Source organism: Lacerta agilis, chromosome 4 (assembly GCF_009819535.1).
Source record: "Lacerta agilis isolate rLacAgi1 chromosome 4, rLacAgi1.pri, whole genome shotgun sequence".
NCBI classification, from domain to species: domain Eukaryota; kingdom Metazoa; phylum Chordata; class Lepidosauria; order Squamata; family Lacertidae; genus Lacerta; species Lacerta agilis.
Window position 1 is genome coordinate 8,426,240 of NC_046315.1, and position 14,037 is coordinate 8,440,276.

The 14,037-nt window shown below is 46.3% G+C and overlaps 1 protein-coding gene across 1 annotated transcript in view; it reads right to left on the reverse strand.

The window, feature by feature from the left end:
• Window positions 1-3,574: 3,574 nt before the first annotated feature.
• Window positions 3,575-14,037, reverse strand: part of LOC117045052 (retinal guanylyl cyclase 2-like) — a 36,498-nt gene continuing 26,035 nt past the window's right edge. The window contains exons 15-18 of the mRNA XM_033145837.1: window positions 12,566-12,664; window positions 7,770-7,864; window positions 5,967-6,052; window positions 3,575-3,673 (exon numbers count right to left, since the gene is read on the reverse strand). Of these exons, the coding sequence (XP_033001728.1) occupies window positions 3,580-3,673; window positions 5,967-6,052; window positions 7,770-7,864; window positions 12,566-12,664 (374 nt within the window). The 3' untranslated portion in view covers window positions 3,575-3,579. The remainder of the gene's footprint in view (window positions 3,674-5,966; window positions 6,053-7,769; window positions 7,865-12,565; window positions 12,665-14,037) is intronic.

Genomic DNA, 14,037 nt, shown 5'->3' on the forward strand with positions numbered 1-14,037 from the left:
AGTCCTTAACTTGAGACACCAGGAACTGAACCTGGGGGCAATCTGCCAGGTGTTCTACCACTGAGCTATAGGTCTTCCCCAAAGGAAATTTGTCTTCACCTGAAGGCTGGGACCATAGCTCATGGTTTAGGCTCAGCTTGCAGACATTCCCAGGTTCAATCCCAGGTACCCCCCATTAGAAGGATCATGTAGCAGGTGGGGTGCAGGGACTCTGCCCAAGATCCCAGCCGGCCATTGCTTGTCAAAATAGACATGACTGAATTAGATGGGTAAATATCCTGACCTAATGCAAGGCAGCTTCCTACTGTGTATGCTCAACAGATCAGCACCTGCCATTCTACATGGTTAAATACCGAGAAAGCTTCTCAAGGCAGACATCAAGCCTTCTTTTATCTTTCGTATTTTCCTCTAAAAGTGATAGTGCTCTACAAATAAAAATGTAAAGGGGCCCCTGACCATTAGGTCCAGTCACAGACGACTCTGGGGTTGTGGCGCTCACCTTGCTTTATTGGCCAAGGGAGCTGGCGTACAGCTTCCGGGTCATGTGGCCAGCATGACTAAGCCGCTTCTGGCAAAACCAGAGCAGCGCACGGAAATGCCGTTTACCTTCCTGCCAGAGCAGTACCTATTTATCTACTTGCACTTTGACGTGCTTTCAAACTGCTAGGTTGGCAGGAGCAGGGACCGAGCAACGGGAGCTCACCCCGTCACGGGGATTCGAACCGCCGACCTTCCGATCGGCAAGCCCTAGGCTCTGTGGTTTAACCCACAGCGCTACCCACGTCCTACAAATAATGGTCCATTATTAAGGTTTTCCGAAAAGATTGTCACAGAGATTGTTACAGTCACAGAGATATATCTGGAGCAGACCGGCTGGCAGGGGTGATTTCTCCTCCGCCAAATTGCAGAAATACAGCACTGTGGCACATATTGCACAACTCTGGCCCCTCCTCTTCTCTCTTCCTGGTCTTAGCTTTGAGATTCACAGTGCTCAGTCCACCTGGCTGGGTGAAGATGGTGCAGAGCTATGGTAGCTGCATGTTCAAATCTCTCTCTCAATCACTCTCTCTCCCTCCTAAAAGGACTACAGGAGGAACACAGAGACCACATGGGTCCGTGGTATTCCCCTGACAAGTTATTGTTTCTACGTGGAAGGATATTATGGACTGGTTGGATGCAGAGGAATGGTGGGAGGAACCAGCTGGGAAACCACCAAGGGAAGAAGGCTCAGAGCCAGAAGACCGGTGGTGGGATGACAACGAGTGGTCAAAAGGAGAAGAGGGAGCAGACTAGGAAGAGGAGGTGTCAGAAGATAGATAGATAGATAGATAGATAGATAGATAGATAGATAGATAGATAGATAGATACTGTATTTTTTCGTTCCATAAGGCGCACCAGACCATAGGGCGCACCTTGTTTTTAGAGGAGGAAACAAGGAAAAAATTTTTTCCTGGTTTTCCTCCTCTAAAAGCCCTGGTTTTTTTTGAGGATCAGCTAAAAGTTTTGCAGCTTTTTTGCAAAGGGAAAAGCCCTGTTTTTTGAGGATTATCTAAAGGTTTTGCAGCTTTTTGCAAAGGGAAGGCCCTGCTTTTTTTGAGGATCAGCTAAAAGTTCTGCAGCTTTTGTTGCAAAGGGGAAAACCCTGTTTGTTTTGTTGAGGATCAGCTAAAAGTTTTGCAGCTTTTTTTGCAAAGAGAAAAACCCTGTTTTTTGAGTATCAGCTAAAGGTTTTGCAGCTTTTTTGCAAAGGGGGAAAAGCAAAGCTCCTTTTGCAAAGGGGGAAAAGCAAAGAGGAAAAGTCCCGTTTTTATGGGGCTCAACTCACATTTCTGCAGCTTCTAAAGGAAAGGGAGCATTTTCTACAGTTTCCAGACAGATAATCTAATCAGCCAGTCACATGTCGCTGGGGAAACAAACAGCCTCCCTCTGCAGCACATTCAACAATGGAGGCCTGGGCAAGGGGGCGGGGCTGAAAGGGAGCCGGGACTCTTATCTCTCTCCCGATCTCTTGCTTATCAGCTGCTGAGTGGGGTCCTTTCAACACCCCCTTTTCTCTTTGTAAAATAAAAAGCATGATCCTCTTTTGGCCCCTGGGCAATTCAGCTCCAGGGACCACCATTCGCTCCATAAGACGCACAGATATTTCCCCTTACTTTTTAGGAGGGAAAAAGTGCATCTTATGGAGCGAAAAATACGGTAGATAGATAGCTAGCTAGCTAGCTAGCTAGATAGATAGATAGATAGATAGATAGATAGATGATAGATAGGTACTTAATTGTCATTGTACGTAGTACAACAAAATTGAATGCCACCCCCTATTTACAGCCACATATACGCATTTATACATTTACAACCACACATACACATACATACCATCCATCACGACTCCCCAAAGATCATATCATTTGGTTACAGCATTTAAAATAGTTATAGCTCTTGGATATAAACAGTTTTTTAGTCTATTCCAGTTACAGGTAGGTAGCCGTGTTGGTCTGCCATAGTCAAAACAAAATAGCACCAGTAGCACCAAGAACAAACTTAGTTGGTCTCTAAGGTGCTACTGGAAGGTTGTTTTTTTTTTTTTAACTGTTTTAGTCTATTCATTCTTGATTTAATTGTTCTGTATCTTTTACCCGAAGGCAACCGTGCAAACAGGCTATATCCAGGATGAGATGAATCCTGTAAAATGTTGTTTGCTTTTTTCAGACAATGGGAGCTATATAGTTTGTCCAAAGATGGGAGGGGATGACCGATAATCTTTTGGGCTGTGGTTATGACCTTCTGGAGCATTTTCCTGTTGGCGACTGTGCAACTGGCAAACCAAGCACAGATACAGTATGTAAGAATGCTCTCTATGCTGCCTCGATAGAAGGACACCAGCAGTCTCTCACTCGGATTGTTCTTCTTTAAAAGATGGAGGTGCAACAGGGCCTAGTGAGCAGGGGGAGTCCGTGGAGGACAGCAGTCCAGAATCAGAGGCTAGTGGGTGAAGTAGGCTAGTGGGTGGAGGGAGGCCAAGAGGGAGAGAGGAGGCAGGTTGGTGAAGAAGCAAGGGTGTCTCCCTCTCCTGTTACAACAAGCTCCCCTCCCTGCTGATTTCCCAGGACCCACCGAAAGAGGCATGAAGAGGGCAAGGCTGGGATCGAAGGAGGCATGCCTGTTGAATCCTCCTCGCACTGCCCTACCAGCACGGGCTGGAAAGCTGAAACGAGGAGGAAGCAACAGGGCAGGCAGGAGCCCTTCCAAGCATTCCGACCGGACTGATTTGCCGCAACGCTTTGCAAGACGTGGGATCAGACCACGGACCCCTATGCCCCCTACGCGATGCCACAACTAAAATCGCATCATTTCCCCAGCCCACGAAACCTAAATATTGCCACGGGGCTAGAATCCTGAGCACAGATTTCCATGCTGGTTCCATCCAGACCTTTCTCAGCAGCAAAACCGAAGCAGTCACAGAGGTGGTGCCCCGCTTTCCCTGGCCTGGGTCGTGGCGGTCAGCCATGGCTTGAAAAGAAACAGAATTTACTGTGTGGTTGTTCGCTGTTTTCCCGCCGTTCTTATTTGCCTTCTGTCTCTTCAGGACTGCTTGTTGAGCTTGCTAGTGGACTTTCTCTTGGAATCCCTCAAGGCGGCTTTGATTTCTTGAGTCACTGTGTCCTGCCACGGCTGGCTGTAAAAGATGAGCGGCAAATATGAGACCTACTCTCTGGTTGGGGGAGTGGGGGGGGGTGGCGATAAGGACTTTGCCGATCTGAAGTTCATTTGCTCCCCATGCCCAGATCAACTCACCCCAGTATAAAAACCTGCTTGATTAGCTAAGATGTATCATGGATTGAGCAATGAATGTTGGAAATGTAAAAAAGTAGAAGGTACTTTCTATCACATGTGGTGGACGTGCCCAAAGGTAAAGGTCTTCTGGGAGAAAATTTATAATGAACTTTAAAAAGTGTTGAAAAACACTTTTACTAAGAAACCAGAGGCCTTCCTGCTGGGTATAACCAACCATGAGATACCCAACAAAAATAGAACATTTTTTATGTATGCCACAACAGCTGCTAGAATTTTGATTGATAAAAACTGGAAAGGCGAAGAGCTCCCGACAGTAGAAGATTGGCAGATGAAGTTAATTGAATACATGGAACTCGCAGAACTGACCGCGAAACTCCGAGACCAGAAGGAGGAGAAGGTGCAAGAAGAGTGGAAGAAATTTAAAGAATATTTGAAACAACGTAAAAACCTGCTTGCACAATCAACAGCCAGAACTTCCTGTCCCGAGATAACAGGAATTTATGTGCTTCATTTTGGAAGGTTTATGAGCTGCTTCATCCAGGGGTCGCCAACATGGCGCCAATGGTGGGTGCCCTGTAGTAATGAGCTTTCACTCTCTGGGAAAGTACATAGAGCTGAAGGAGGAAGTTGGAAGAACGACGCTCTTCCCTACTTCCTCTTGCAGCTCTATGGGCTTCTCGAGGCTCAGATTCATTCTAAGGGATCTGACTTTTGCCTACATTCCTTGGAAAAGTGAAGTATGTGGTGTCCACACACTTTTTTTGTGGCTCCCTGATCAGGGAGAGAGGGCATCGCCCACAGTACTTCCTCAGTACAGGCTGAAAAGGTTGGCGACTCCTGGCTTCATCACAAAATTATCTAAGAAGGGCACATAATGAAACAACAAAGCACAGCTAAAATCCACAAAACTGTTTTTTATTTTTATTTTAAGGACAGACGTTCATTTAGGAATGAAAAATGGAACTGTACTCTTTTCGGCACCTTCTAAAAACACTCTTGCCTATCCAGATGCTCAGAAACCTGAGGCAATTTTAATCTGTTTTAGTATTTTAACTTTTGTAGTTGTTAAATTGGGTTGTGATTTTTTTCCTGATTTTTTCAAAAAATTAATTTTCATTCAAGATTTTCTTGGGTTACAAAAGTAAATGCATTGTCTCCAATTTTGTTCAGCAAAATGCAGAATTAATAGTATGGACTCCAATACCATTGCAATCCAAAGAGGCACAGAACAAGGATGCCCACTGTCTCCCTTCCTATTCTCCCACCCTGGAGCCCCTAGCAATCTGAAGAGCCCCTGATATCAAGGGAGCGGAAATAAAAGATAAAAACTATAAACTAGGACTCTTCACAGACAACCTGATGGTCAAGACACCAGACCTCCAAAACACAGCATTCACCCTAACGAAAAAACTCAACACATTTGCAAAGGTGCCGGGCCTGCAGGTGAACTTTGCTAAATCCGAGTTTCAACACCCCTCCTCATATCCCAAAAGAATTGTTCATGATTTTATTGTTTTCTCTGTTTGTTAACCACTTTGAGGGGTTTTGTTTGTTTGTTTGTTTGTTTGTTTACAATGTATAAATGTTAATAAATAATTAATAAACATTTCACTCATTCCGGGGCTACCGTTAAAGGTGACCTGGAAACTACAACTAATCCAGAACGTCGCAGCTAGACTGGTGACTGGGAGTGGCCGCCGACACCATGTAACACCGGTCCTGAAAGACCTACATTGGCTCCTAGTATGATTCCGAGCACAATTAAAAGTGTTGGTTAAAGCCCTAACGGCCTTGGCCCAGTATACCTGAAGGAGCGTCTCCACTCCCATCGTTCAGCCTGGACACTCAGGTCCAGCTCCAAGGTCCTTCTGGCGGTTCCCTCCCTGCAAGAAGTGAGGTTACAGGCAACCAGGCAGAGTGCCTTCTTGGTGGTGGCACCTGCCCTCCCATCAGATGTCAAGGAAATAAACAACTATCTGACTTTTAGAAGACATCTGAAGGTAGCCCTGTTTAGGGAAGTTTTTAATGTTTGATGTTTTATCGTATTTTTCATATTTCGTTGTGAGCCACCCAGAGTGGCAGGGGAAACCCAGCCAGATGGATGAGGTGTAAATATTATTATTATTATTATTATTATTATTATTATTATTATTATTAACCACAGCCGTACTTACCCTGGTTTCACTTCAGGAGGACATGGTAACAGTTTGGTGAAGCCCTTCTTTCCTACCAACCAATAGGTTTCTTCTAACCCTTTGCCCTATAACCATGGAAAAGGGAGACCATCAAAAACTCACTGGAAATATCAGTGCAATTTTGCAAATAATAACCAGAAGTTTTCCAACTGGCAAGTGCAGATGTGTTGGGCCCAGGAAAGTAATTGCACAAGCACAACAAATCCTGCATGTGCAACAGATTTCCCCCCCCCCAGTCCCCCTGTACACCCAGGAACCCCCCCCCCCCCAAATCTGCAGATCTGGCCTGGTGTTTCCCCAACCCTCCAGATAAGATTTGGAGAAGTGCAGGAGGAGGAAGAGGGCACCTTGCGTGGTGCATAGGAAGGGGCAAGTCCGTCAATTTCACTTTTTTTCAGATTCCCATTTCTACATCCGCTTGCAGATTATTATTATTTTTTAAGTCATTGTGAAAATTCATCAACCTTTTAGTGCGAATTTCCCCTGGCAGAAATTCGTTTCTGTGCAATTTGGCCTAAGAGACCCATTTTTGCAAAGCCATTTCCCCATATTATACGTTATGTTCACTATTAGATGCATTTGTATGCGCGCGCTGGCATGTGCATTTTTGCACACATTATCTGGCTGGAGAACTGCATTGCAAAATTCGGAGAAGGGTGAATTTCAAACAACGGCTGTGTTTTGGTTCAGGTATCATTTTGGCAAGCCAAATTTTCAGTAGGCTGGTCTTCAAATGCAAACTTCAAATTTCCCCTCCATCCTGAGTGGAATGAGAGGAAGTCATTTCACTTGCACACTTTGTGCTGAGCAGACTTCCCTCCAGCCTGTGACCTGCAGATGTCTTGAACTAAGAAGTTTCCCCTCCTTCTCCTTACATCTCATTTAAAGCTGCTCTCTACCAGTCCAGAGACCTTTCGGTCCACCAAGCTGAGTGTTGCCTCCTCTGGCTGGCAGAAGCTCCTCCAGGTTCTCCAACAATTCCCCATCATCTGCTTTCTAAGACCATCAAACAGGAGATGCTGGAGATTGAACCTGAGACCTTCTCGGTCCTATTGCCTATGGCTGCCATACACCTGGAATTTCCCAGACTTATCCAGGATTTATCCGTCGGAAATAGCGCCCGGGCAGAATTTCCGAAAAACGGTAAAAATCTCGGGGGAAACCCAGGTTTATGGCAACCCATGTCAGAAGTGTTGGTTTTTTGGGCGAATTTCCTTAAAAAGGGGTGGGTGGGTGGGAATTCTGCATGCACAGCAGATGTCCTGTCTCCAACCTGTGGCCATTCTCTATTTTTGATGGTTGGTGTTTGTGCAGATGAACCAGCCTTCTAATAGAGTCAGTCTAGAGTCAGGGAAAGATGGAGGGCACAAGGAGAAGCGGACGACAGAGGACAAGATGGTTGGACAGTGTTCTCGAAGCTACCAACATGAGTCTGACCAAACTGCGGGAGGCAGTGGAAGGCAGGAGTGCCTGGCGTGCTCTGGTCCATGGGGTCACGAAGAGTCGGACGCGACTAAATGACTAAACAACAACAAGAGTCAGCCTACACTGACTGGAAGCACCTCTCCAGGGTGTTGGGCAGGGAACATGTGCAGCCCTACCTGAAGGTGCTGGGGATTGACCTTCTGGATGCCAAGCATGTGTTCCATCACTGAGTTACAGCCCCTTGTTGCTCTATCACTCCCCTGAAAGCCGAAAATGTTGTCTTTGGCAAAGCAAGAGGATTGGCCAGGATACAAGAGCCTTCCAGCCAGATGTTTCCCTCCAGCTCATATTCCTTACCTTCAGCTCAGTCTTCCCCCTGAATTCTACTTTATAACCTTCGTTTAGGCTCTTCAGGGTTTTCATTGTGCTTCGGCTGATGTGGATTCTGTACGCTGCCATTTTTTAAAAAAAGGAAAAGGAAGAAAAGTTTGAACTTCAGATCTTTGGCACGTCTCTAAGTGTCGGAGTCCACCTGTCAGGGCCGGCCCACCCATCAGCCTTGGTGAGGCAGTTGCCTCAGGCGGCAGACTGGGAAAAGCTGGGTGGGGTGGCAGATCTGAAAGGAGAGGGGCATCCTCACATGTCTTTGCCGGTCCTCCTTTGACTGCGGAAAGGAACCACCGCCATCCTAGTCTCCCGCTAAGGGGGAAGATTCCTCCACCAACTCAGAAAGAGCCACCTGCCCACCAAGAATTGTCTCCTCCTCTGCTTCTCTGAAGGCCCCTGAGGAGCACACTACTTGCCACCTGGGATGAGCAAGGCTGCCACGGCCGCCACCAGCACTCCCACCACGGCTGCTCCTTTCCACCCTCTGTTTTCATACCCCTGAACTGTACTGGAAAAACCTAGGACATCCCTTTTCTCACACGAGGTCTCGGAGCCCAAAATGGCCGCCATGGTCTTGCCCTGAAAAAGCTTTTTTGGGGGCCACAATCTTGTACGGGGTAACATGACTTGTGCAGGAGTGCTGCCCAGGAAGATGGCATCCTGGTTTTTATTCGTGACGTGTTGGAGGGTTTGCTTTTTTCCCCCCTCCCCTGCTGCCTTCAGCATGCAACAGCTTCCCTGGGCTGCCTCCAGTCACCTCGGCTGGCGACGGAGGAGGAAGGGACGCCATTTTGTTTTGCCTCAAGTGGCAAAATGGCTTGGGTCACCCCTGCTGTCAGTGCCTGTTTCTGAAAAGTGCCAATAGAGGTGGGGCAGGAATTAGTAGCTCACTGGAAGGACAGAGCTCACTGGAAAGACAGATCCTGAAGCTCAGGCTCCAATACTTAGAATCATAGAATCCTAGAGTTGGAAGAGACCACAAGGGCCATCCAGTCCAACCCTCTACCAAGCAGGAAACACCATCAAAGAATTCCTGACAGATGGCTGTCAAGCCTCCACTTAAAGACCTCCAAAGAAGGAGACTCTACCACACTCCTTGGCAGCAAATTCCACTGTCAAACAGCTCTTACTGTCAGGAAGTTCTTCCTAATGTTTAGGTGGAATCTTCTTTCTTGCAGTTTGAATCCATTGCTCCGTGTCCGCTTCTCTGGAGCAGCAGAAAACAACCTTTCTCCCTCCTCTATATGACATCCTTTTATATATTTGAACATGGCCACCTCATGAGAAGAGAAGACTCCCTGGAAAAGACCCTGATGTTGGGAAAGATGGAGGGCACAAGGAGAAGGGGATGACAGAGGATGAGATGGTTGGACAGTGTTCTCGAAGCTACCAACATGAGTCTGACCAAACTGCGGGAGGCAGTGGAAGACAGGAGTGCCTGGCGTGCTCTGGTTCATGGGGTCACGAAAAGTGGGACATGACTAAACGACTAAAAAACAAAAAAAGGAATTAGTAGAAACTTCAGAAGTTGCCATTTACCGAGCCAGAACATTGCTCCATCTCTCTCACTGCTGCCTGCACTGACTGGCAGTGCTTCTCTAGGAATTTGGGTGTGGAAACTTTCTCACCACTTCCTGAGGTTGCCAAGGAAGGAACCTGTGGTCTTCTGCAGAAAAGCAGGTGCTCCACTACTGAGATATTTAGGCCTTTCCCCATCCAAGAGAGGCCTAGTCTATCTCCGAGGACCTTCCACTGGCAAGGAGAGCTGCTTATTCAATCATTCAGACAGACCTTTGGCCAATGAGTTGAAATGTGTTAAAAATTGGTTTTAACATCATTTTTATGCACTGGTTTAATCAATTTTCTATCCCCAACTTCCTCCCCAAGGAGCCTAGAATGGCCAAAAGCCAGAGAACAATATAATTATGATACAGTGAAAATATTTAAAACATTCTAAAGCAGTTAAACTACACACATACCCTCACAGCTAATTACTGCAGCTTATTGGGAACGTTTTTCGATTCTCCCGGAGTGATCTACCTCAATTATACATAAGAACACAAAGAGAGACTGCTGGATCAGGCCAATGGCCCATCTACCGTATTTTTCGCTCCATAGGGCGCACCAGGCCATAGGGCACACCTCATTCTTAGAGGAAGAAACAAGAAAAAAACATTTTTTCTGGTTTTCCTCCTCTAAAAGCCCTGGGTTTTTTTTGAGGATCAGCTAAAAGTTTTGCAGCTTTTTTGCAAAGGGAAAAACCCTGTTTTTTTAGGATCAACTAAAAGTTTTACAGCTTTTTTGCAAAGGGAAAAGCCCTGGTTTTTTTGAGGATCAGCTAAAAGTTTTGCAGCTATTTTTGCAAAGGGAAAAGCCCTGTTTTTTGAGGATCAGCTAAAAGTTTTGCAGCTTTTTTGCAAAGGGGGAAAAGCAAAGAGGAAAAGCCCTGTTTTTATGGGGTTCAACTCACATTTCTGCAGCTTCTAAAGGAAAGGGAGCCTTTTCTACAGTTTCCAGACATATAATCTAATCAGCCAGTCACATGTCGCTGGGGAAACAAACAACCTCCCTCTGCAGCACATTCAACAAAGGAGGCCTGGGCATGGGGGCAGGGCTGAAAGGGAGCCGGGGACTCTTATCTCTCTCCTGATCTTTTGCTGATCAGCTGCTGAGTGGGGTCCTTTCAACACCCCCTTTTCTCTTTGTAAAGTAAAAAAGCATGATCCTCTTTTGGCTCCTGGGCAATTCAGCTCCAAGGACCACCATTCGCTCCCTAAGACTCCCCTTACTTTTTAGGAGGAAAAAAGTGCGTCTTATGGAGCGAAGAATACGGTAGTCCAGAATCCTGTTCTCACAGGGGCCAACCAGATGCTTGGGGGTCATAAGCAGGATCTGAGCACAAGAGGACTCTTCCATCCTGTGTTTTCCAGCAATTGGAATTCAGAAGCATTGCTGTCTCCAGCTGTGACTGGTAGCCATCAATGGGAGGAGCTGGGTATGTTTGGCCTGGAAAGAGGAGACTGAGAGTAGATATGATAGCCATCTTCAAATATCTCAAGTGTTGTCCCATGGAAGAGGGAACGAGGTTGTTTTCTCCTGCTCTGGAGGATAGGACTCGAACCCATGGCTTCAAGTTACAAGAGATTCCAACTAGACATCAGGAAGACCTTTCTGACAGTAAGAGCTGTTCAATGGTGGAATGATGGTCTCCCTTGGGAGGTGATGGACTCTCCTTCCTTGGAGGTTTCTAAGCAGAGGTTGGATGTCCACCTGTCATGGATGCTTTAGCTGAGATTCCTGCATTACAGGGGGTTGGACTAGATGACCCTCGGGTTCCCTTCCAACTCTACGATTCTATGAAAAGCCTTCTCCTCCATGAACTGGTCCAATCCTCTTTTAAAATCATCCAAGTTGGTGGCCATCACTGCCTTCGGTGGAAGCGAGCTCCACTTGTAATTAGCTGATAATGGGCTGCATTCGTTATACGTCGTTGCAGCCCTGGACAACCCGCCACCCTCCAGACATTGTTGGACTACAACTCCCATCAGCGCTGGGGGGGGGCGCCGATGGGAGTTGTAGTGCAGCAACCTCTGGAGGTTAGTAGTGAAGGCTGTGTTTATTGCATTTCTCTTGCTGCTCAAGTCCCACTGGCAGAAAGGCAGGATGCAAACGTCAACAGAGAATCAAAAATATTGTTTGTTGGCTAATCGAGTCTGCCGCGCCGGTCAGGCACCAAAACAGAAGGCTTACTGAGTTTCTGGCCGCTGATGGCTTGCATCTTGCTTCCCGGGCAGGCCTTTCATGGGAACGTTTTCAGTACAGTGGTACCTTGGTTTTTGAACAAGCTTGGAACCTGAACGCTGCAAAACCGGAAGTAGGTGTTCTGGTTTTCGAACTTTTTTTCAGTAGCTGAAGGTGCTCCGTTTTGAGTTCCCCTTGTGTTTCCTGTTGCGCTGCTAATTTGCATCACCCCCCATTGTAATTGAAGCCTTCCGTTTCCGATTGCAGTGCTCTGAGGTGATATTTGGAGCTTATATTTGGAGCTTTGGTTTTTGCTATTTATTTTGCGTCTTTTGTTTTGAAGCTTTTTCAGTTAATTTGTTTTTGTGACTGTGTGGATCCCAGTTGAACTACTGATTGATTGATTGATTGATTGATTGTGTGACTTCAGGAATGGATAAAAGCCAAACAAGGACTATCATCGGTACAGGTAAAAAAAAAAATTCTTTCTAATTTTATCATCTACAATACTGTTTTATTTATTTTATAGTATAGTACATTGATTATTGCTTTCATTTTATGGATCAATGGTTTCGTTAGATAGTAAAATCCTTGTTGAATTGCTGTCTTTGTTTTTAAAAGTCTGGAACAGATTACAGTGGTACCTCTGGTTAAGAACTTAATTCGTTCCGGAGGTCCGTTCTTAACCTGAAACTGTTCTTAACCTGAGGTACCACTTTAGCTAATGGGGCCTCCCACTGCCGCCACGCGATTTCTGTTCTCACCCTGAACCAAAGTTCTTAACCCGAGGTACTATTTCTGGGTTAGCGGAGTCTGTAACCTGAAGCGTCTGTAATCTGAAGCATCTGTAACCCGAGGTACCACTGTAGTCCATTTTGCATTACTTTCTATGGGAAAACGTGCCTTGGCTTTGGAACACTTTGGTTTTGGAACGGACTTCCGGAACAGATTAAGTTTGAGAAACGAGGTACCACTGTGCTTGTGGCCAAGCCAGCATTTCCTCAAAAAAACCCAAGAAGACTTACGCAACCCGGTGGACTCTATCCGCGAAGCTGTATTCACCGTGTCCCCAAAGAGACAGTAGCGTGGCATAGTGAGACCCACCACCCCAGCAGCGCAAGGACCTAGAAAACAGAAATGCATTGGGTGAAGGTGGAACGGATATGAGCTGCAGCAGATATTGAAACACAGGAACTCTTGGTCCATCTAGCTCTCTAATGCCAACACTGACCGGCAGAGGCTCTCCCTGGTTTCAGACACGGGCACTGGTGCCAATTCTATGGGCCGAGGTGTCTTCGGTCCCCTCAATACCTGTGGGGAGGGGGCCGGGTCCCCTCAATGCTGAGGGAGGCAGAAGGGGTCAAGCGTGGAGCTGAGAATGGTGCTGTTTCCGTGACTGGCTCCTCCTGAGTGCAAGAGATGAGGCCACTCCATGCTGGGCTCCCCACTCGGCCTCCTCCCGGCGATGTGACACGCATCACACAAATGTCACACATGCACAGCGCACATAGGACACCACACAAGCACCAGGTCCCCTCAATCTTGGGCGCAAGTCTTCAGCTCTGGACACGGGTCTGCTCAGCGACACCAAGGATTGGAACCGGGGCCTTTTGCATGCAAAGCATGGCCTCTAAGACCATTTAAGCTTTAGTTGGCCGCCAACTTCTATTAATAATGTATTGTACGTTATCCAATTTCCTTTCATGTTCTTCTTTTTATCCACATTTGCTTCCAATGGCGATATCCATCCTGGGCGTTTTGGTTACAAAAATCTTCTGTATTTTTTCCCAGACTTTAAACAGAGCATTTCTTATTGTATGATTTGTAAAACTCTTATCTACCTTATATTTCTCATAATTTAGATATGCATGCCACCCATATCGGGTGTCATGCCCTTCTAAGTCTAATACATCCATATTACTTAACAAGTACCAATCCCTCATCCATGAGAGGCAAGCAGCCTCATAATATAACTTTAAGTCAGGAAGACCGAAACCTCCCCTTTCCTTAGTATCTATTAAGACCTTATGTTTTATTCTTGGTCTTCCCCCTGACCATATAAATTTAGAGATTTCCTTCTGCCAGTTATCAACCAAGACCAAGCTAGCTCCCTTTCCCCTAAAAATAAAGCAAGAATCCATGGATAAAAGATAAAAGAGGACCGTTCAATGTTGTGAACCAGCCTGTGATCTTCAGACAGAGGTTTCTCCCAACCCTACCTAAAGACACCAGGGATTGAACCTGGGACATTCTGAGCTCCTTGTTTGTTACATTTATAGACCACTCCCACCCATACTCTCCCCCCCCCAATTATCATTATAGCATAATTATAAGATGATTGTTTAATCTTTGATGGTTGGGTAATTTTTAGACGGGGCCTTGGCTGTGGGGGAGAGTGGCTGTAAATTTCGTGAAGGCACCCTGCGCTTCTGAATTTTTGTCCCTATTCTGCTGTCTGTCACACATCAGGCATGTCACCGGTTAAATGTTCTCAGCT